A 21932-nucleotide genomic window follows, 5' to 3' on the forward strand; every position below is an offset into this window, starting at 1 on the left:
CTCTTATAACACTTTCAGATCAGTTCTCACAAAACAATAAGCCTTTCTTTTTATTATCTTTTTTGTATTTTATTTTTTGTATTTTGTTTTTTATTTAAATTCCATTAATAAACATATAGCAAAGTATTAATTTCAGAGGTAGAATTCAGTGATGCATCAGGCTTATATAACACCCAGTTCTCATTACATCACATGCCCTCCTTAATGCCTATCACCCAGTTACCCCATCCCCCCACCTCCCTCCCCATCCATCAGCCCTCAGTTTGTTTCCTGTGCTTAAGAGTATTTTATGGTTTGTCACCCTCTCTGATTTCATCTTGTTTTATTCCCCCCTTCCCTATGATCCTCTGTTTTGTTTCTTAAATTCCTCATATCAGTGAAATCATAGGATAATTGTCTTTCTCTAGTGGACTTATTTCGCTCAGCCTAATCCCCTCTAGTTCCATCCATGTCGTTGCAAATGGCAAGATTTCGGTTTTTGATGGCTGCATAGTATTCCATTATATATAGATGAATGGGTAAAGAAGATGTACACACACACACACATATATATGTATATATATATATATATATGTGTGTATATACTCACACACCACATCTTCTTTACCCATTCATCTATTGATGGACATCTAGGTTCTTCCCATTGTTTGGCTGTTGTGGACATTGCCACTATAAACATTCGGGCCCACGTGCCCCTTTGAGTCACTACATTTGTATCTTTGAGCTAAATACCCAGCAGTGTGATTGCTGGGTCATGGGGGAGCTCTATTTTCAATACTTTGAGGAGTCTCCATACTGTTTTCCAGAGTAAGCCTGTCTTTTGAAATGCCAGTAAGGTATGAACACCAGTAACTCACATGGGGTAGACCACAGCTACTCCCTGCATCAGAAATGACTCCTCTTTCCCTGCCGCATGTTCCTGCCATTTTTCCTTGTGTTGGATGTAAATCCCCGAGTTCTGTTGTTCCAGAACTTGTCATTCTTGGCACAGTGGTTCTTAGTGAGTCACTTTCTTCTGTGGCACTTTCTCCCCACTCCCCTTCTTTGGAACTTGTGCTTTTCACCCCTTTGTTACATTTGTTCATTCCATTCATTAAAAAGAAGACTCTGGAGCCGGTGTTGGGGCAGGTGCCATGTTGGGTGCTAGGCCCCAGCCCAGAGAGCGCCGTCCTGCCTTCTGGGGGGTACGGTGGGGGACCTCAGCCTGTCTCAGCTTGTGTCTGGCTCTATTGTGTCAGGTCCCTTCACCCCTCCGCAGTGCACTCTCTGAGGACACAGACTGTGTCTTGTCGCAAGGATCCAGCCTTGACATTTCAGCACACGGCAGGCAGCACATTCTTGGAGACCGTGGGCTGAGTTTGGAGGTGGATGCTGAGGATTTTAAAGTTTCTCCTTCCCAAGCTATAAGATGAGGTAACTGCCTTCCTTTTCTGGTGGGTACGGTTAATATAAAATGTGATCATTACGTGTCCACCCTGTAGAAAGGCAGGTAATATCTCAGGGGAAGTTATCACCCACCTTTGTTTCCTGTTCCACTTATTTTTGTTCTCATTGTCTCTGAACCCGTCTGTACCACTGGCTTCTGCCCTCTCTACCCGCCCTGCTATTTCCTTCCTTCCTCAGAGGTGGGGGAAGGGTGAGTAAAAACTCCTCTGTGTGTGGGGGGCACCTGGGTGGCTCAGTCAGTTGAGCGTCTACCTTCAGCTCAGGCCATGGTCTCCGGGTTCTGGGATCGAGACTGCATCGGGCTCCCTGCTCAGCGAGAAGTCTGCTTCTCCTTCACCCCTCCCCTGCTTTCTCTCTCTCTCTCTCTCTCTCTCTCTCTCACATAAATGAATAAAATTTTTTTAAAAAAAGAAGAGAGACCGCCACTGCCCCTCTGTCAACATGGGGACGATCTCCACATGGAGAACTTGACTGCACACTTGGCAGGAACACCCGCACTGTGTGTTCATGATCTTCTCTGTCACTTCTGTTCCTCGTGCACACGTGTCCTTCCTGAGTCATAAGCATCCGATCATAAGAAAAGTGTCTTCTTCGATTAACGCCGGTACTGGAGCCCCTGCTGTACTGTGTGGGTCCAGGGGACTGATAAAATCACAGGATTTGCACACGGAGGCAGTCTGCCCTCTTTGTAATACCTGGTTGACAATGCCGTAGAATCGGTGCAGAGGTGAAGTTTTTGGTGAAACACAGCTTGGGCCAGTTTGGAGAGGGTAAAGGACAAAACTGAGTCCTGAGCAGCACGAGGTGCTGAGTGTCTTTGCTGATGTCAGCATCTTTTTCCCCCTTGCCCTTTGACCATTACAAAAACAAAAAAAGGAAGAATCGGGTGAAGGGCAGGGAGAAGATTCTAGTAACATTATGGCAGAAAGAATCCTGTCTTCTTTTGAAGGGCCTTAATATATAGTAAGTTAAGTCTCCCCTGAAAAGCAGTAACATTAATCTTTTTGGGCCCAAATGTTTGTTTTTTAACCAACCTTAAATTGGAGGCTCTTCTCTAGGTAGCAAAGTCTTCTAATAAAGACATTATCTACTGAGTTTTCTTCATTGTGATGAAAATAAAACAGGGAGCTGTCCTCTAAGATGAGCTGAAATGCCTCAGGAGGTGGAAGGTGGTGGAGGGTCACGCTCAGTTTACTGGCAGTCAGGTTACTGGTGGTCAGATTCAGGGAGCAGCTCCTCCCTTCATGGGAAGGCTGGCACTTCCTTTTTTCCCCTTTCACAGATCCCTCCTATGCCAGAGCCTTAAGCCATTTAACTCCACTTCTGGGCCTCATTGTTTATTCAGACTCATCACTGTGTAACTAAATGGAGAGAAAATTGGTCATAAATTAATGGAATGGCAGAGAGAACCCTGTTGGATTAGCTGACAAGCTGCCAGATGGAAGAGGAAGAAACACCCGGGTCTAGCACAGGTCCCTGTGCTCAGTCGAGTTCTCCCTGAGCCGAAGAGTCGGTTGGAGAGATGGAGCAGGCAGAACGTGTGTGTTTATTAAGTCAGCCAGCACCTACGGCGTGCCTGGTGATGGGGCGGGGACAGTGACCTCATCCTGGAAGGGGTGATGGGCCATGTGCAGGAGAGAACAGGACTGCTCATGGTCGTGGGAGAGATTTGAGCAGGAAGGCAGCACTAAATCCTAAATTCTGGTGTGGCCTGGGAAGGAAGGGCTCGGCCTGTTTCTTACAGAGGTGAATCTTGAACTAGATCTTTAAGGGAAGGGTGTTAACCAGGTGGATGAAGGATAGGGATAGGGCTACGGAATGCCCATAGGTGTCCTCCAGAAAGTCATTTCAGCAGTCTTCACAAAAACGAGGATCCTTATTTTGAGACTCTCTTAGCATAGCAAATGTAAGGGTCTGTGTCTGTTTCTGTAAGTGAAGTTTTATTGGAACCCAGCCACATCTTTTCATTCCCCTATTGTCTGTGGTTGCTTTCCTGCCACGATCCAGAGTGGTGTAGCTGGGACAGACACCATGTGGCTTGCCAAGCCTCAAATATTTACTATCTGGTCCTTCACAGAAAAGGGTTGCCAACTCTTGGCATAACATATTGTTATTCCTTGAAAGTCTTTTTGAAAAGGACCCACACCGTCAGCGGCCAGGCTTTGATGGCAGGCCTTCCTGGACTTACTAGTTTATTTTACCAGCCGGTGATTTCTCTGCAGTCCACGCCACCGGACCTCCAACTCTGTAGTCTCTAGTTTCCGTAATTTCCGGCTCTGAATGTCTGGAACTAGAATGGTGCTTAGAGTGTGGAGAGGAAGGGGGGCATGTCTCCCTAAGCATCCCCTTAAATGTCCTGTTACCCCAACCCACAGCTGTTTCAGACTCTGCTTACTTTCTTGGAACCTGTGCTGCTTATTTGCTTGGTAAATTTGCCAAGCAAAATCTGAAACAAATATAGGATCAGCAGTCCTTGAAAGGCATCTCTGTTCTTTGGGGAGGCATCTGTTAGTGGGTTCTGGAGTTCTCTGTCCCCTTATAAGTGAGAGAGAGAGAGGGGGGAGCTCTAGGGAGATCTGCCACCTCCTGCCTGCATTCATTTCAAAGCCACGGAGAATGCATTTCCAGAAGATCTGTGCTTTTGAAATACTGCTTTCCTAGATATACTGAGTGTACGTTGTGTGGAATTACATAGCAAATGCCAACTTTTTAAGCACCTACTATGGTCTGCGGTGGGAGTCTGCTGTCAGGAGAGTGCTAGACTAGACTTTCTACAAATATTAACTTACTGACTAAGACCGAGATGAAACAGAGATGCACTTATTTCAGTTTTACAGACAGAGAAACAGAGGCTCTGACAAGCTAAGTATCTTCTGTGTTAACTACTAAATGACACTGCCTGCAATCCATGATGAGGAGGATATTGATTTTATGCTCTAGTTATCCGAGTAGCAGGTAGAATGTTCATGAAAACGCTGAATCAAGAGGTGAAGAATCTGTGTTTCAGACTGTCAAAAGAACTAATTTTCAAGGACAGGTACAGCTTTTGTTTTAGCCCCAGCAGCTACCAACCTCGTTTGAATACCGCTGTCGAATGATACTGTGGTTTGGGATCTAATTTCTCATTAGCACGTTGTATAGAAAATTGTTGGCAGTAATGGTGACATTTTCCAAGCATGTCTGGAAAATATTGTTGGTCCCCGAAGAGAAGCATGTAGGTTTCCCAGTTTCCAGCTGAAATGAGGATTCCTAAACATCAGTCTGATCTTAACCATTCCCTTCTTAAAAGCATTTGGTGTTCTCCTGTATCCTTTGCTCAAAGATTGAAGTATTCGTCAGGGCAGTTGCCTGAGGCCTTTCCGGTTTGGGCCCTGCCTGATCTCCAGTCTGACCACTCAGTACCTCCCATTTCCAAATTCCACTTGGAGCGTGTCCCTGCATTTGGAGCCTCCCCAGGTCCTTGCACACCGTGTCTCCCTGGCCTTTTCACCTGATGCACTCTTGCTTCATCTTGTCATCTTAGCTGAGATGTCACTAGATCCAGAAAGCCTTCTTTGAGCCTAGAGACTGGGGTGGGTGTCCTTCCCTTGGTCCGCCCTCACATAATGTGTTTACACTGCTGCTCAGTGGTTTACGGATCTGGCCGTTGGCTACCACTAAACGAGTAAGCTTTTTAGGTTTCTTTTTAGTTTTGACTCTGTCGTCAAAAGGAATAAGAATCCATTTGAGCTGACTCCTAGAAGGGGGGTTGACCTGTGAGGAAATATGTGAAGCAGTAAGGAGACCTCTGCAGAAATTTAAGAACCAGGTCCATAAGGAGTTGTCCCTCACAGATGTGTCGGCGGCTTTCTGTACTTCTCTGTACACCAGTTTTGTCTGCCTGTCTTTAGCCGGCCGCTCAAGCACATGTCCTGAAGCTGCCCCTGACCTCAGTTTGTCTGCGTAGTGTAGCATGGCCCTGCCAGTTCTCTTGGTCTCTCCCCGTCTCATGGCTCTGTTGCCTGGTCTCCATTTGCATTCTGTTCCAGTTGCAGATTTTCCAGCAAGCACTGCGGTTGGTGTAGCTCATCCTTCCAAGCGAGGCCGCATGGCGGGTGGGTCCTTGCCGCAGACCAACTGGAGCCGTGGCCCTCTGGAGGGTTTCCACGGGTCAGAGCCTGGCTCTCAGTATAGACTCCCTTTTTCTGTTTCTTTCCCTGCCTCTTACTTGCAAGGGTGTTAGGTTTGTGTTTCATGAACTTTATGGTATCCTTTGTTTTCTTTTGTCTTACAGATATCATTAATGGAGCTCAAGAAAAATGTGTATTGCCTCCTATGGATGGCTACCCCCACTGCGAGGGGAAAATCAAGGTAAGGCAGAAGTAACATCTGTTCATCCCCCCATCTTCAGTCTGCACCCGATAGCCTCTTCCTTCCTCTCCCCTCTCTGTAACTCCCCAGTAACCCAAATGGCAAGCAAGCTCTTTAAGGAGCTCATTTCAAGGGTACCTCAATCCTGCCATTTTGGGACTGTGGCCATGACAACCCTTGTCTGCTTATGCCAACTCCATGGGGTTAGTCAACAATGCCTCTAACTGGTGAGACTGAAAGAGCCTGGGCCACTTCGGGCCCCTGCTGTGTCTTTGAAGCGCCTTCCCCTGGCATTCCCAGCCTCCAGCAGGTGATCCTTCAAGGGCCTTTGACAAGGGGCTGCCATTATGTGGGGTCCAGCCTCCCTCTCCCCTAGTACCCAGGCCCCAGCCATGAGGTCTCCAGATTGTGATTTAAATGTCACATTAGCATTTGCAGCTGAGTAACTAGAGATGCTTGGACACTCTTTCACTCTTCACATTTTTTTAAAAAATCCCTTTTTATATGGCCTGCCTGAGGGAGACCACTCCCCTGCTCAGCAGTTTTCAAAGAAAAGTCTCAGTTCTAATATATACTTAGGATGGTGAGACCACAGCCCGGAAGCATCGGCACGGTTCCTGTTCAGGACTCCTGCGTGCCATGCACACCTCGCACGCCTGCATTCATGCTCTCTGTTCCAGGCCTGGTACTGAAACTCGTGAAACTACAGCTCTCTAGGGAGAAGGGTTTTGACACAACGGTCCCCTCAGGCATCTGTTTTTGATAAATGTCCCCTGGCCACTGGCTGTCCTGGGCTTTACTGCCCTGTATGTCTTTGCAGCCTTCCTCTATCCTGAGCACCTCTGCTAAGGCTCATCTCAAGCCAGTGTCTCCCTATGGACCATCTGGGAACTGGGCATCTGTTGTCCCGACCTCAGCTCAGTGACTCTGATCCTCAGGCCCAAGTCTGAGCCACTCAGTGCTCCTTGCCCTTCAAAGCCTTGCCTTCTCTGTCTGCGGATGTGTGGGCCCATCAGTAACAGGCGGCTCATGGTTGTCCTTATCTGGCTCTTGTCGTTTCAGTGGATGAAAGATATGTGGCGCTCGGATCCCTGCTACGCAGATTATGGAGTGGATGGGTCCACCTGCTCTTTTTTTATTTACCTCAGTGAGGTGAGTCGCTTCTCTGGCTCTGGGGTGTGGAAAGGCATGGTTAGTCAGGTTTGCAGCTGAGCCTGGAATTCGAAAAGTCGAGAAATGTGTATTGTTTTTACGTGGTGGACCTGTGGCTCCTTTCTTCATTATTTTCCCCGGCTCCTAAATAGGATAATTCTTTCTTCCTTGAGGGAAACAACAAGCTGATGTAGTTATTTACATTTTCTTTCCCTGATTTAAAAAAAAAAAAATCTAATAAAATCTAGTAAACATAAAGTTTTCCATCTTGACCATTTAGGAGGAATTAAGTACATTCATACTGTGGTACAACCATCACCAGCATCCATCTCCTGATAATTCATCTTGCAAACCTGACACTTTACCCATTAAACAGTGACTCCCTATTGCCCTCTACCTCCAGCCCCTGAACACAACCATTCTAATCTGTCTCACTGATTTGGACTCTTCTCACTATTTGTATAATTTACATAGTACTTTCCTTTTTGTGACTGTCTTATTTCAGTTAACTCGATATACTCAAGTTCCATTCATGTTTATAGCCTGTCAGCATTTCCTTCCTTTTCAAGGCTGAGTAATATTCCATTGTGTTACTATACCACCTTTTGCTTATCCATCTATCCATTGATGGATACTTGGGTTACTTCCGCCTTGGAACTATTGTGAATAATGTGGCTGTGAACATGGGTGTGCACACAACCATTTGAGACTCTGCTTTCTCTTCCTTCATGTGCATATCCAGAAATGGAGTGGCTGAATCATACGGCAATTCTGTTCCTATTTTTTTGAGGAACCACAGTCTTCTCCACAGCAATGGCTTCATTTTCCCTTCCTCCCAGCAGTGCATGAGGGTTCTAGTTTGTCCATATCCTTGCCAACACTTGTTGTTTTCTGTTTGGTCAGACTAGCCACACTAACAGGTGTGCAGTGGTATCTCCCTGCGGTTTGGTTTGCCTTTTCATAATAATCAGTGACGTTGAGCATCTTTTTCTTGGGCTTATTGGCTGAAGTAGGTATTTGCTTAGAAGCTGAGCTATTTTTAGCTTTTCTTAAAAACCTTTTTAGCTGAGTTTTATTTTCATTTCTGCCCTTAAATTCAAATAGCAGCTTTTTTTAAGCACAGTGTTGCATAGGCCACATGGAATTGCTTGTAATACGCTTTGATGATTTCTGTTTCACCTTGAAGAAAATGGAAGGGTTGGGGCAGAGTTAAGACTGTATGGGGAAGAACTGAGTAGGGAGTGAGAAGCTGGCTTCCCCTCCACCCTTGATGGACAAAGGCAGCCCTAGGGGCTTGTGAAGTGGGTGCTGGCTAATTTCAGAGGCTGTCTACTGCGGTGTGCTGTTGCTATTTGACCAGTAGTTAATAACAGCTCCCTGGTGCTATAACGCAGGAAAGAGAATGCCTCCATTTTGAGGCTAATGACATACTTCTGCTGTAATTTTTCATGTGAGCCTCAGGCGCCTCCCGTCTGTGTCACAAGGGGACAGGGGACAGCTTTTGGGGATGGAGGCCAAACCAGTATCACCACAGGGCACGTGGCCTTGAATTCTGTGGGGTTTGTCCCTTTCCTTTATCTTTATATTTATATCTCTTTCCCTTCTGAGAGCCACTCAGACTTTTTTTTTTTTTTGAAATATGGTTGCACCATGACCACCCCGCAGCCATCATGAAGAGGCCTCAGCGCTAATGATAGTTAAATTATCTCTTGGAAATTAAAAGCACTGTGGGTTGGGTATGCGATGCTCCTCATTAGCATGCTGCTGGCAAATTAATTCTTTCGCATTTATTTGAGTGTGTTTTGGGCTGGGGTAGGCTGTGGCCCACCTTCTCGTTTCCTTCTCCAGAAAAATGAGGCCTGGGGCCCTGGGTGAACTGGCACTCCAGTGAGAAGTCAACTAGAAGCACCTTTCCTGCCCCAAGGAAAAGGTTCCTCCTTCAGTTTAATTTTCAAAAGTTTCCTTCCCCTTTCCATTTGATAGAATTCAGCCAGAGTCCAACTGTGCTCCCTGATTGACAGACTGGACTAATTTCACGCCTTCCTGAGACTTCTCATGTTGGGCATACTGCTGAGGTCCAGGTGGAGCATTACATCCCACTCCAGCCTTCCCTCCATCTTCCCTCCATTCCCAAGCCAGAGCTGGGAATGTGTGGAGACCGGTCCACATGGGGAGGGACCACGGTTATTCGTGACCTAGTTCTCTTCCTGTGAAGTTGCCACCCAGCTGCACTCGCAGTGGACGAAGGATGTGGCTAAGATGAGAACAAGCAGCCTCTGGGGAGTGTGGGGCAGCCGGGGCTGGGGACGGTGTGACGGATCATATGCTCTTGACCCTGGAGCCGGCGTGTCTTATTTCAGAACCCGGACCTATTTTTCCTCCTTCCAAAGTGTGGAATGGTACTTTCTTTGACTTTTCCTCTCTCTTCTCATGCAGATGATCTGGGTTTTTTTTCTGTTCAGCTGAATTCAGTTCACTGATCACTTATCAAATATCTATTACATGCATCAGATGTCAGCAGTTGGTGAGAACTCTGTTTCTTGGCATCGTGATGTGCACTCAGGACGAGCCTAATGGAAGCGGAAGAATGGATGTAGGTAGTAGAGTCAGAGCAAGGTGGAGCGAGTTTCTCTGCAGACAACACTTGGAACTTCTTTTTTAGTTTAAATCTGAAACTTTGATACTCTGGCATTTAAAAAAAAAAAAAAAAGGAATAATTGCATTTTGAGGCTCCTGGGTGGCTCAGTCAACTAACTATCTGCCCTCAATTCAGGTCATGATCCCAGCGCCCTGGGATCGAGTCCTGCATCAGGCTCCCAGGTCAGCAGAGTCTGTGCTTTTCCCTCTCCCTCTGCTTCTCCCCGTTTGTGCTGTCTCAAATAAATAAATAAAAACTTTAGAAAGATTGCATTTTATTGTGGCATCTTAATCGGTACTCTGTACGAGTTGGAGGAGAATCTCACCCCTGTGGCCTCTTGGATGGGAAAGACAGCCATAGCGCCTCATCGCTGAGTTCACACTGTCTTTGATACTTTCTTTAAATACTATACTTCTGGACAAGTGACTTACCCTCTTGGCACCTCATGTTCTTCCTTTATAAAATAATGGTTTTAACTTTGTTTTTAAAGGATCCTGCTGTGATGATTCCTGAGTGTCTGTGGGAATGTGCATAAAATAGAGCCAGGCAGATAGATAACACTCAGAAAACCCAATTGATGCTTGTGTGGTTTTTGACGCTGTCATTATTTGAGGACCATTTGGGAGGCATTTGATACAGAGACTTGATTTTGTTTTACAATTAGAACCAATTTTTGGTTCTAACACTAATTTATTTTTAGATATTTGATTTCTGGTGATGTAGAATGCAACTAGCTGTTCCCCCTTGATTCTTTTCTCTGCATATGATGCTTGTGTTTGCATTGGAACTGGGAGCTGGATCTAAGGACCAGCAGTGTATCCCTGCCCTTGTTAATTTGAAATGACTGGAGGTGGTCATAAAGCCAATTCTGGGCTATATTTTCCAAATCCTGGACAGCATCTGTGTCTTTATAGTGCTGTTTTTGGTCTAGATTTTTGTTTCGCTCTGTTTTCCCTCTTGCTTCATCTTGAAACCTTCCTCTTTTTGTTGTTTGATTGAACTGCCTGTCCTATGCCAGGTTTCCCTTGCCACCCCAAAAACAATGAAGGGAGGCATCTCTGGTCAACTTGTTTACTTGATCAGCAGATGTTCCGGTCACTTCTATTCTTTTCTTAATCCTCATGGAAGAGCCAGTTCTGGTTTCCATTAATGTTTAACCTCAGGACTTAAACAGAAACAAATGAAAAAAGCCACAAAGTAACTGTGGTCAGTCACCAGTTGAATCCAGACAGTGAGACTCCGCCCAGTCCTAGGGGATAGATGGCGCTCAGCTTTCTTTTTTCTTCCTCTTGGTTGTCTCAGTGTGCCAATTTCCACTGAATTACAGGTCTGTGAACTTCTGCTTGTGCACTCTCCATCTTGTAGTCCACACGTCCTTCTTGGTAAATCCCAGAAAAAGCAGCCAGCAGTATTTCCCCTGAGGTTATACCCAGCGATGCTTGCAATGCATCTGACGCTAGACCCAGGACTGCATATGGTGTGAGTCCAGGCACTGCCCTTGTTAGCGGAAGACAGAAGGAAAAGAATGACACATTATTGATCCTCGCTGTATGCCAGACACCTCAAATACCCAATCTCATTTATCTCCTCCACCCCCACTTCTGAGTAACAGCCAAATCAGAACAGCTCAGAGAGGCTAAGTGCTTCGTGGCCGTCTCCTTTGCATTACTGTTGCCCCTTCATGTCAAAGAAAAACAGAACTCGGGTAAGTAAGTGATTTATTACCTTTAACTTTGCATTCAGTTCTGGTTCCAAACCTATTGTGTTTGAAATATGGCTCTAATTTAGCTAGTTTGCATTAATCAGTCTTCATGGCCAGTTTTCGAATACTGAGAATTTTGATGCCCCCCCCACCAAAATAAAAGAGAAATAACACTGATTCTCATGTGGACGTAACTCATGCAAGCCAGGTGCTCAGCCTTTCCAGGTGGTGGGAGTAAATGAATGTTTCATTAGGCAGCCTTGCATTTCCAGATCATCGGGCAGTTTATTTTCTGGATCTGTTTTTGCGAGCCATGTAACTACTCCTGTTACAGAGACAGGGCTCTATAAAGTAATTACTCTGTCATTGTTTCAGGTATATTAACTTGGCCCTCTGCAGAGCCTTTTCCCGCTAACAGATTTTATGAAATTTAGAATGAATTTCTTTCCCCCTGTTGCTATTACACTGGTAGATGGTGGTGACGTACCGAACACCCACACATTTTTATCTCTTTACCCAATTACTCGAGCAACTCTCCATGCCCTTCTAGACTTCTTCATTTGTTTGTGCTTTTTTTTAATTTTAAACACTTCTGCTGCCGTTGCACGTATAATTGCTCGAAAATAAGCAAATTGCCCAGCAATCGATTGCCGGAACTTAGGATATATACAAGCTGTTGCTTCAGACACCAATTTGGACTGGACATACAAGTGCGCGTGCTTATGTGCGTGTGTGTGAGACACCCTCATGAAGGAACAAAGGAGGCAATTTCCTGCCTTCCTCATCAATCTGTGTCTTATATTTCAGGAACAACAGGCATAAAGGTCTTTGCCTCTTTCTGTTTTCCCTTGGCAATATGTAAAACTAATATTGGCTGAGCATGCTATTAACCTTGAGTTTAAATTCAGCGTACTTAATCCCTTGATTAATGCCAAGATTAATGCCCAACAGCAAAGGTTGAAAGCTTAAATGTTTGTGAATGCGAGCATGAAATGAAATCCTAATAACCAGTACAATGATTTGGATTTATGGGCTGTGTTGGCTGCTAGAGATAACTTGGAAATGGTGTTGCGTAGACTAATTTGTCAGAGTGGGCAGCAATGAAGAATTGACTGTTTCGGTAGCAAGAGAAAACCTGAATGAAAAAAACATAACTAACATTTTGGGACAGGTCAAGGAGTATTTTAAAAATATCCCTCGACTGTTGCCTGAGAATATCAACACATACTTTGGAAAGGTCTAGCCATTTGAGATTGGGAATTCCTTTTCTGTGAGATTATCATTTCGGGGCTGTAAAGTAGGTAGCAGAGATTAATGATCCTGTTTTGCTACTTTTTGAGTTCAGCCTTTCCTTGTAGATTTTTTTATCGGTGTGTTTTCCTTGCTTTTATTACCTGAGTTCTAATGCATTCCTAGGAAATGGATTTTTTTTAAACAGTCCTGAGTGTGTTGGTACCACTAACTGATCTATTGGTTCCATCTGTTCAGACCCTCCTGTCTCCAAGTTTATCTTCTTGGTGGCCTCTCCCATTTGTGAGTTTCACATACTACATCATGCGTACTTATACTTCTTGTTCTGGCTGCCACCTTACAAACATGAGAAGGGCGGGGCACCTAGATGGCTCAGTTGTTAAGTGTCTGCCTTTGGCTCAAGCCATGATTTCAGGGTCCTGGGATCGAGCCTCACATTGGGCTCCCTGCTCAGCAGGAAGCCTGTTTCTCCCTCTCCTGCTCCCCCTGCTTCTGTTCCCTCTCTCCCTGTGTCCCTGTCAGATAAGTAAATAAAATCTTAAACACACATGAGAAGGGCAAATGACAGGACTTGCCAAACCCCACACCAGCAAGGCACCTCTTGGCTCCTTGAAATGCATGTGGCAAAAAAAAGGAAAAAAAAAAATGCATGTGGCAGACAGGGCTTCCATGCAGTCGTCTCCAACTTATGTTTTGCAAACTTTTAGATACTGTCTCTTACAATTCCTACTGCATGCCAGTGAAAGAGCTGCAACATTTTTATGTTTTGAACTTTTTTAATGTGGAAAATTTTAGACCTATGTTAAAGAAGAGTATAATAAACTCGTTATGGGCCCATGATGAGATTCAACAATTGCCAATTCATGGCCAAGATCTTTTCAATTACTCCCCCGACCCATTGTGTTGAAGTAAATTCCAAAGGTCTTAGGATCCACAAATGTTTCCGTATATATCTTTAAGGCTCCTTGAAATCCTGTACCTACTCCCAGTGTAACTGCTAATACCATCTTGTATCTAAAATTAACATAATTCCTTAAGATCATAAAATACCTGATGAGTATTCGCATTTTCCTAGGCAGTCTTATAAATTAAAGTTTATTTATTTGAACTGGGTTTCAAGTAAAGATCATATACTGAAATTGTTGGTGTCTCTTAAGTCTCTTCTTAATGTTAGTTTCCCTTCCATCTTGTTCTTCCCTTTATGTTTTGTCTTTTTTGGAAGAACATCCTCATTTCCTTAGATAGGTTGTTACACTCTGAATTCTGGTGATGATCCTTGTATTACTGTTGGTTTCCTGTAAATTGATGGTTAGATCTGAGACTTGATCAGTGTCAGGCTTAGTATTTTTTTGCAAAACTTCTTCATTATATTGTCTGCTTCTGTCAGGAGGCACACAATGCCCAGTGTCTCTGTTTTTATGATATTAGCAGCTGTTGATGACCCGTGCCTGGGCTCTTTGATTCATTAGGGGTCCCTTCTTAATAGACTATTTTTTCTTTAATTTTTTTTTTTAATCTCTACCCTCACTGTGGGGCTCAAACTCATGACCCTGAGATCAAGAGTCACCCTCCACCAATTGAGCCAACCAACCAACCCCTTATGAATACTTTTATGAAGAGAAGTGACTCTTCGTCTGTCTTTTGTTTCCATGAGTGACCACTCACATAGGAACCCTGTTTCTCTGTTGGTTTCCTAGCGTCTTCAACTGGTGACCAGTGCTTTGTTTGTTTGTATGCTTCTTGGTTTTATCATTATGAACTCATCAATTGAAACGTATTTGTTACGTTCAAACTATTCCAGTTATTTTCTTACCAGTTCTCAAAATGCCAGTTGTCTTCTGGATCCTTTCGACATGACCCGGACAGTTTCGAATGGTTTTTACCTATCTGGTCTGACAAAATCTTCCAGGTTCCTCTGACACAGTTTCTACCCTAGACGTGGAATTGACCATTTGTCTGAGGACTACCAGTTCCTCTCAGTGAGAGACCACAATCTGGGTGCCAGAAGCCTTCATTGTTCTTGGGTTTTGCTGAGTGCTGGGGGATGTAACAATGAACAGAAAGATGAGCTTTCCTCATTAAGGTTTTGTTTTGTAGGGGGAGATAGACAAAAACAATAGTAAAATGTATATTTCTTAGATTGTGTTAAGCACCATGGAGAAAAATAAAACAGAAGAGGGTACTAAGAAGCACTTATGACGAATGATGGTGTCAGTTTTAGATAAAGTAGTTGGGGAATGCCCTACTGAGAAGATGAGAGGATGATATTGGAGCATGAATTTGAAGAAAGCAAGAGAGTAAGAAGTATAGATGTCTGGCAGAGGTATTTAATGGGCAATGGCAACAATAAGTGCAAAGGTCCTGGGGTGACTATCAATATCCAACAATAAAAACAAGTTCAAGAAAACTAATCTCCAGGGAGATTTTTCTCTGTTTTGTTCACAGATATAATGGTGTCTGGCATACATACTTATTTAATAAAATATCCTGTTTAGATCCCTTTCAAAAAAAATAGGTGATAGATTTTTGTTTGTTTGTTCTGAGTAACTGCTCCCAGCTATCACCTTTCTAACCTTGAGAAAAATGTTGTGAAATTTATAACATTAAAATCCGCTAAAACATTAAGTTTGAAGCCAGGGGTATTTCAAGCGCTTATTCGCAATTTAATGTAATGCTCTTTCATATTAGGTCTATAAGACATTGGAGGGACTAAGAGAATGGAATGAGCCAATTATATTAGAAGGCACAGCTTTCTTGCCCATCTTTTATTCTCGTTGTCACTTGAGCATTATTTGCCTGCATCTATGCTTGAGGCAAAATTACATAATAACACAGAAGAGGCTTTCTGTCCCCTGTGTCTAGAATGTGACTATCTCTATAAATTGGGTGCCTTTGGCTATCGAAGTATAGTTGCAGCCCAGTGGGGCCAGCATTGCCACTGTGGTGTGCTCAGCAGGACGTGTGCCCAGGGAGAGCTGGTTATAGGAAAGCATCTCCACGCATCCCTGTGTGCTTGGCTACAGGAATTCACTTGCTGTCTCCCCTTTGAGAGAGAAGATTGACACTGCTTTCCCTGTGGTGATTTGGGATGGATTTTTAAAACTCTGTGACATCCTGCCATCAGCACCCAACTGGTTTTGATATGTGGAATACTTACTGTAGCTTTTGTTGAAGTTCTGCCCCTTCCCTAGCCCCCAGAGAACAGTGTTGGATTGGACCAGCCATTGGCTCTCTCTGTCACACGTTTGGCCCAGAACTCTCTGGTTATAATATTCCTGCCTGCCTTGGTAGGGGGCAGTCATGTACAGTATTAGGGAATACACGGGAGGCTCTATAATGTGTCTGGATACAGCTACCTGTGTGGCTTAGAGCTTTCCACCCGGTTTCTCTTCAGTGAGATGGAGGGAGAGCCTGCCTCGCCCACCTCAGTGTGTTGTCCGAAGGTTCTCATGAAATGATAATGGCGAGTAAGGGCCACCTAAGTAGAAAAGAGGATCATCATGAATATCTTTAGTGCTCAAGTCATGTCCTTGAACCATTCATTTACCACTCCAGTAATGACCCAAGTCCCTACCGTATGCCAGACACTGTTCTCAGGGCGGAGGATAGAGCCCCGAGCAGCCAAATTGAAATTTCTGTTCTTGAGGAATATCTTTCACATGGGACACAGAATCATTTCCACAAGTGCTTCCTGTTCCAAGGGGGAAAAAAGTAGAGTTAGGATACAGAGCAGCCGGGTAAGTAGGTCAGGGAAGGCTTCTCTGAGGAGAAGTTAGAGCATAGTGTGGTGGTAAGGGAGTCACACATGGGAACCCTCTGGAAGGAAGAGTATTTCAGGGAGAAAGAATAACAAATGTAAAAGCTCTGAGGTGGAGGGTTCCCACATAAAATACAGGGTACCCAATGATATTTGAATTTCTGGTAGCCAGTTTCTTTAAACTATAAGTAGATGACAAACACTGCATGGAACATACTTATACTAAAAAAAAAAAAAAAAAAAAAAAAAAGATTATTTATCTGAATTGCTAGTTGAACTTGCTGTCCTTTCTTCACACACACACCCCACTACACATACATATCAGGCCATCCTTGTGAGGTAAGGATGTTCTGTTTGGACTTGGAAGGAGGGTCTTGTATGGAGGGCAGGGTGAGTGAGGCATCCAGGGTTCAGGTCCCATTCTGTAGGATCTTGATATAAATTTGGGGCTTAATTCTAAGTGCAGGGAGAAAACCTCTAAAGGGTTTGAGTTAGCATAGGATGTGGTTCAGTTTTGGCTTGAAAACAATCATGCTTGCTGCATAGAACAGACGTTGGGGGCAGAAGTTGCCAGCAGGGAGTTCTTACTCCTTCCATTGTCCTTACAGCACTGCCACACAGTAGGAGCAGAGCAGACTTGTTTTGAAGGATTTTCTGTAGAAGCTTTAGGCAATTATACTCCAACACTGAAGAGTGGACTGTGCTGGCGAGACCACGGGACACAAAGGTCTGGGTTCCGTGTGCATCACGTGGTGATTAAGGGAACAGATGGCCCGTCATTCCTCAGCCGTGGGTCCTCCCCGTGCTGTGTCCTCATCCAGCATGATAAGTGGCCTTTCCCAGGGATTTGTTTGAAGACCAAGTGAGGTTATGTGTCTTAGGTGCTTATCCTACTGCTTGGCTCTTCGTACAGTGTAGCTTTTATTTTTATCCTTAGTCTCCCTCACCCTGCCCACCATACACAGCCGTTTCCTAACAAACAATTTGGCGGAAATATTTATCAGCTCAGGTGTTTGGTGCAGAGGACCATTCTAGAGAGCTGAACCACACAGTGATGGGTAGACATCTTTTACCTTTTGCATTGGCTTTTTGAGACTTGAGAAAGGGGGGTGGGTGGGAGACAGAGCAGGGTTAGAGAAGGCCTTTTTTTTTTTTTTTAAGCATATACCTCCGTGAGTAATGTCATTCAAAGTTATCATCAGTATGATAAATACATGTATGGAGGTATATGTATCTATACTTGTATGACTAGTCAGTGTATTAAATGAATAGATGTATAGTCAGTTGTATCTTTTTGATATATAACCAACTAGCCTGCATAGGATGATGGAGGATTATCTTTTTCAGATCTTAGAGTTTAACAGGGTTGTTGGGAGTCATCTAAGGGGGGCCTGGGTGGCTCAGCTGATTAAGCATTTGCCTTCAGCTCACGTCATGATCTCAGGGTTCTGGGATTGAGCGCATTGCTCTCCCTACTCAGCAGGGAGTCTGTTTCTCCCTCTACAACTGCTACTCCCCATGATGGTTGCTCATTCATATCCCCCCTCCCCAAATAAATTAAATCTTTGTGGGGGGGGAAAAAAAAAGGAAAAGGTTAGCTGAGCCAATGCCTTCACTTGGTAAATGAGAAAACTTAAAAGCTAAGTGGTTTAAGCTTATATGCCTAGTTGTTGATAGAGCTGAGCACAGAGTCCATTTTAGCTGATTCCAGATTCAGTGTGCTTTCCCTACTCAGCAGTTGTCTGTCCCTCACTAAGCTTGGCCTTTAAGGGAGGCTCTGACATGTTCTGGTCAGGGGAGCAATAGACCCCAGTTGTCCCCAGCCCTGCAGCTCACTGGTGAGCTTACCTTGGCAAGTTCCCATCCCCTTGGAGCCTTCACCCTGGTGATGGTACCCATGTCAGATTGGCTGTTCAGGGGATTAAATGATATAATGCTCGCAAGCTCATTTTTTTTCCCCCAGAGATCCTGACTTACTGTAAGCCTTCAGTAAGTGACTATATGCTTATGTAAGGTAACTCCTTTAGAAATTACTCTATTAATAAACATTTGTTGTAAAAAAAATCATAATGTGCAGATTAGCATAAAAAAGAAAATGAAAAGCACCCATAACACCATCATCCGGAGTAAGCTCACCTTTCTTACAGATTTTTCTCATTGAGTTTTGATTGCATTTACTATCTGAAAAATACAGCATGAAATTCTATATGTTAGTGATCCATTAGAGCCAAACACTCACATTAATCATGAGAGAAGAGGCCACGACAGTACCCGATCATTATTCTTTCCGAAGAGTAGAATGTTACTACAAAGGTATGCCAGTCGTACATAAATTTGTGCATATGGATTTTAAACCTCCTACTAGTTTTTGCTATGATTTTATTACTTCTTTGCCCTCTTTAAATGCTAACTTGAGCTGTATATGTATCAACCCGTGGTTTTTTTTTTTCTGAAATATAACGAATTGTACATTGTACAGACCTTGGAAGTAAGTGTGGTCTACATGAGTTGTTTTGGGACTTTGTTTGGACTCACGTGCTCATGGTTAAGCTGCAAAACCTTCTCAGATCAAAGAAGTTTAAATCATTGGGAGGAGGCATATCAAAGGTTAATTTTATATCTCCTTATTCCAGAAAGGTGATTTGTAGGTCTCTCTGCATGGAACATGTGGTAATGTTCCAAAGTTCTAGCCTGGCTGGGTTTTTTTTCTGTTTTTCTTGCCTCTTCACTTTGTGGCCTGAGGATAGTGTGCTAAAAAGATGGGTTCTGGGAAAGGAGTTTTGCCTTCAAATGGAAAATTGAGTCATGGTTTGGCTCCTCTGTTGATTATTGCATGCGTGTTGCCATGAACTCAGGTGGTTTTCAGTGTGTAGATGTACTATGGTGATTTGCAGACTATTTGAAAACTATCCAGTTCTTTCCCTGGCAGAGGTCTTGAGGCAGGGCCCCCCAACCCTCAGGAGCTGGGCAGGGGTGGATGTGGACAGTGGGATGGTCCATAGTGCCTGCACCCAGGGCAAATACAAAATCCTGTCCCAGGGAGAGTGCCAAGGGTCGCGGTTGGAAAGTTGTGGCCAGAGGCATGGACATAGGAAGGCAAAAGGCCAGTGTAGGCCATGAGCATTCTAAGAAGCAGAGAAGACATGGTAAGAATAATTTGAACTAGAAGACCTTCTAGAGCAGGAAGGCACTGGGCTCCTTGTAGGGTCCACCTTTCTTGGGGGTTTGCTTTGCAGGGCGGGGCGGGGGGGCAGTTGGACTCATTAAATGGCCCTAGGTAAATCAGGCAGAAAACAAAATTAAGGATTAGGAAGTTGAATTACTAGCCTTAAGCAAGACTTTCCCTGAGTGTTATTAATGACACTCTTATTTAGGAAAATGTTGCTCATTTGCGGGCTGTTTGTTTCAGTACTTGGAGTTATTGCCAGTACTGGCTTTCTTCCAATCTTGGTAATCCTCTGAGGTTTCAGGAAAAAAAATGGTTTGGTTTCCCACCCCCTTCCCATGGGGAAATTGGTTTATGTGTAATTTAATTATTTTGTTAGCCAGTCATCCTGTCACTGTGTACAAAAACAGCAACCTTAAAAACCACCATCTTCATTCAGTGTCAGAGATGTTCAGAATTGCTTTTTCCTCCATTATAAGTGAATATATAACAGGAAGATTTCTTGCTAAAAAGCTAAAATGTACTGACTCTGTTTTCTTGATCAGCGATGCCCTTGAAGCCTTGCAAAGTATTATCCAGTGATTTAGAGTAACAAGAACTGAGTTAAATGATCACTTTCAAAGAGGAATTAAAGTCCTGAGTATTCTGTAGGGAAGTCCTATTTTAGAAGATCCCCTTCGACAGTATTTTCATCTGAGTGAATTTTGGGAGGTTCTTTTGAGGCCAGAAGAGCAAGGAGGGAATGTACTTTTGTCAATATCTCATCTCGCTCATGTCTCTCCGTTTGATGGACTTTCTTTATGCACGGTCTTGTTTCATCTCTCCCGATTAGGCTATTTGTGGGGAGATTCTTTATCCTGACATGTGGCTGTGAACACGTCGTTACTTAATTTAGTGTGAGGCTGACTTCAGATCTGTACCCTGCTTGCTCCTCCTCATCTGTTTTGTGTGGGGTTGAAGGTCTCAGAGTGTTTCTAGCCCATCGGAAGCCTTCATGTTATAAATATGCCTTACAGCAACGTTTTATTTAGCCCATTTGCAAGAATTTAATTGGAAGTAGATAATTCACGCTGGCCTGAGATTCCAAGGTGCAGATGTTTGCACTGCTGCTGGGACCAGCTAAGGCTTCATCTGCTTGTAGGCTGCTTTTCCACTGGTTTTCCCTCATTTCTCACATATGTGGAGCCCCAGATATTGCTTCTCACCGTGATACTGCTGCAAGGGCTTCGTAATTAGGCACAGCCATCCAAGACAAGTCAGTATTTTCGTTTTTTATGAGTAGAAACCATTTCAGCTTTCCTCCTGGGGAGTCCTTTTGAGTCTCTGAAGTCATTCACAAATATGGTAAAGTCTAATTTTACTCCACCAGAAAAAAATGAGAGAGAGAGAATATTGGTCTTTTCCTATCTAGGGATTCTGCCCTCCCCCAAGCTTTGCTGCCCTCCACTTATTGCTTTCCCATCATTTGCACAGGCGGATGGCTTTATGCAAATCACACAGTTATTTTGGTCATAGTCAAAATTACCTGGCATTAAGCGCAATTTCCAGATGAGGGAAACTGCTGTGTGTGTTTGAAAACGCACCCCAAGCTGATGGGCAAACCATCTCGACGGAATCCGTGTCCCTGGCGGAGGCGGCCGTGGCCCTCCAAGGCTGTCCCCCTTCCACATGCTCTGTGTATTACCATAGGCCCAGCTAGCCAGAGAAACAATGCAGAAAAAGATAGTTTCAGTGATCATTCATCAGCCACCTTTAATGATGTCCTCACCTATGTGTACCCAGGGGATATGGTAGTTTGGCATCATTGTATGGCCAGTTTTAACAAAGAGCCCAGCAATATTCGTCACTGCAGCTTTCTTCCTTCTTTTACTAGAAACTAGAAACTGTGATTTTTTTTTTTTTTTTTTTTTTTTTGCCTAATTTTGTTCAGTAACCTTTTTGAAGGAATTCCTGTAAAATTGGGCGGTTTTGCCCTTCCCCTCAACTCTTTAAACTTCTGTGCATTGACAGAACAATCCATCTTCTAGAGCGGCTCTTGCAAGATTGCTGAGGGTTTTTTTTTTTTCCTCCTTTTTCCTTTTATCTCTTTTCTGATAGTTTTTACCATCTTCTTCCTTGAGATGAGCTGGTGTGAAGTGAACAGCCAGAAAATGAGGGAAAGTCTTGATCAATTAGCCTTAAACGATCAGCTGCTTTCCTAATTCTGAGATGAATGAGGGAGCTCTGTAGCTCAAACGCCATGCAGTTTCCTTTCCAGACATGCTGCAGCAGATAACAGAGCATGTCTGTCCTTCCCTTCTCATTCTCCTGCAATCTCTTTTACCTTTTTGCTGGGAGGCCTCCCCCACCGCTCTCCATCTGGTGTAGACACATGAGGCTTACCGGATAAAGGAGTCTGCAGCACGAAGTACTTTGAAGGACAGATAGAAAGTGTAGCTGTGGACTCCTTGAGACCTTTGCTATGGTTGTT

General features: G+C 44.0%; 1 protein-coding gene across 3 annotated transcripts in view; it reads left to right on the plus strand.

The window, feature by feature from the left end:
• Positions 1 to 21932, plus strand: part of MGAT5 (alpha-1,6-mannosylglycoprotein 6-beta-N-acetylglucosaminyltransferase) — a 337061-nt gene that overhangs the window by 188615 nt on the left and 126514 nt on the right. For all 3 annotated transcript variants that reach the window (XM_004774276.3, XM_004774275.3, XM_013046749.2), the window contains 2 exons: positions 5720 to 5796; positions 6859 to 6948. In XM_004774276.3, coding sequence (XP_004774333.1) covers positions 5720 to 5796; positions 6859 to 6948 — 167 coding nt within the window. The remainder of the gene's footprint in view (positions 1 to 5719; positions 5797 to 6858; positions 6949 to 21932) is intronic.

Source organism: Mustela putorius, unplaced genomic scaffold, assembly GCF_011764305.1.
Source record: "Mustela putorius furo isolate JIRA1106 unplaced genomic scaffold, ASM1176430v1.1 tig00003867_pilon_pilon_pilon, whole genome shotgun sequence".
Taxonomy (NCBI): domain Eukaryota; kingdom Metazoa; phylum Chordata; class Mammalia; order Carnivora; family Mustelidae; genus Mustela; species Mustela putorius.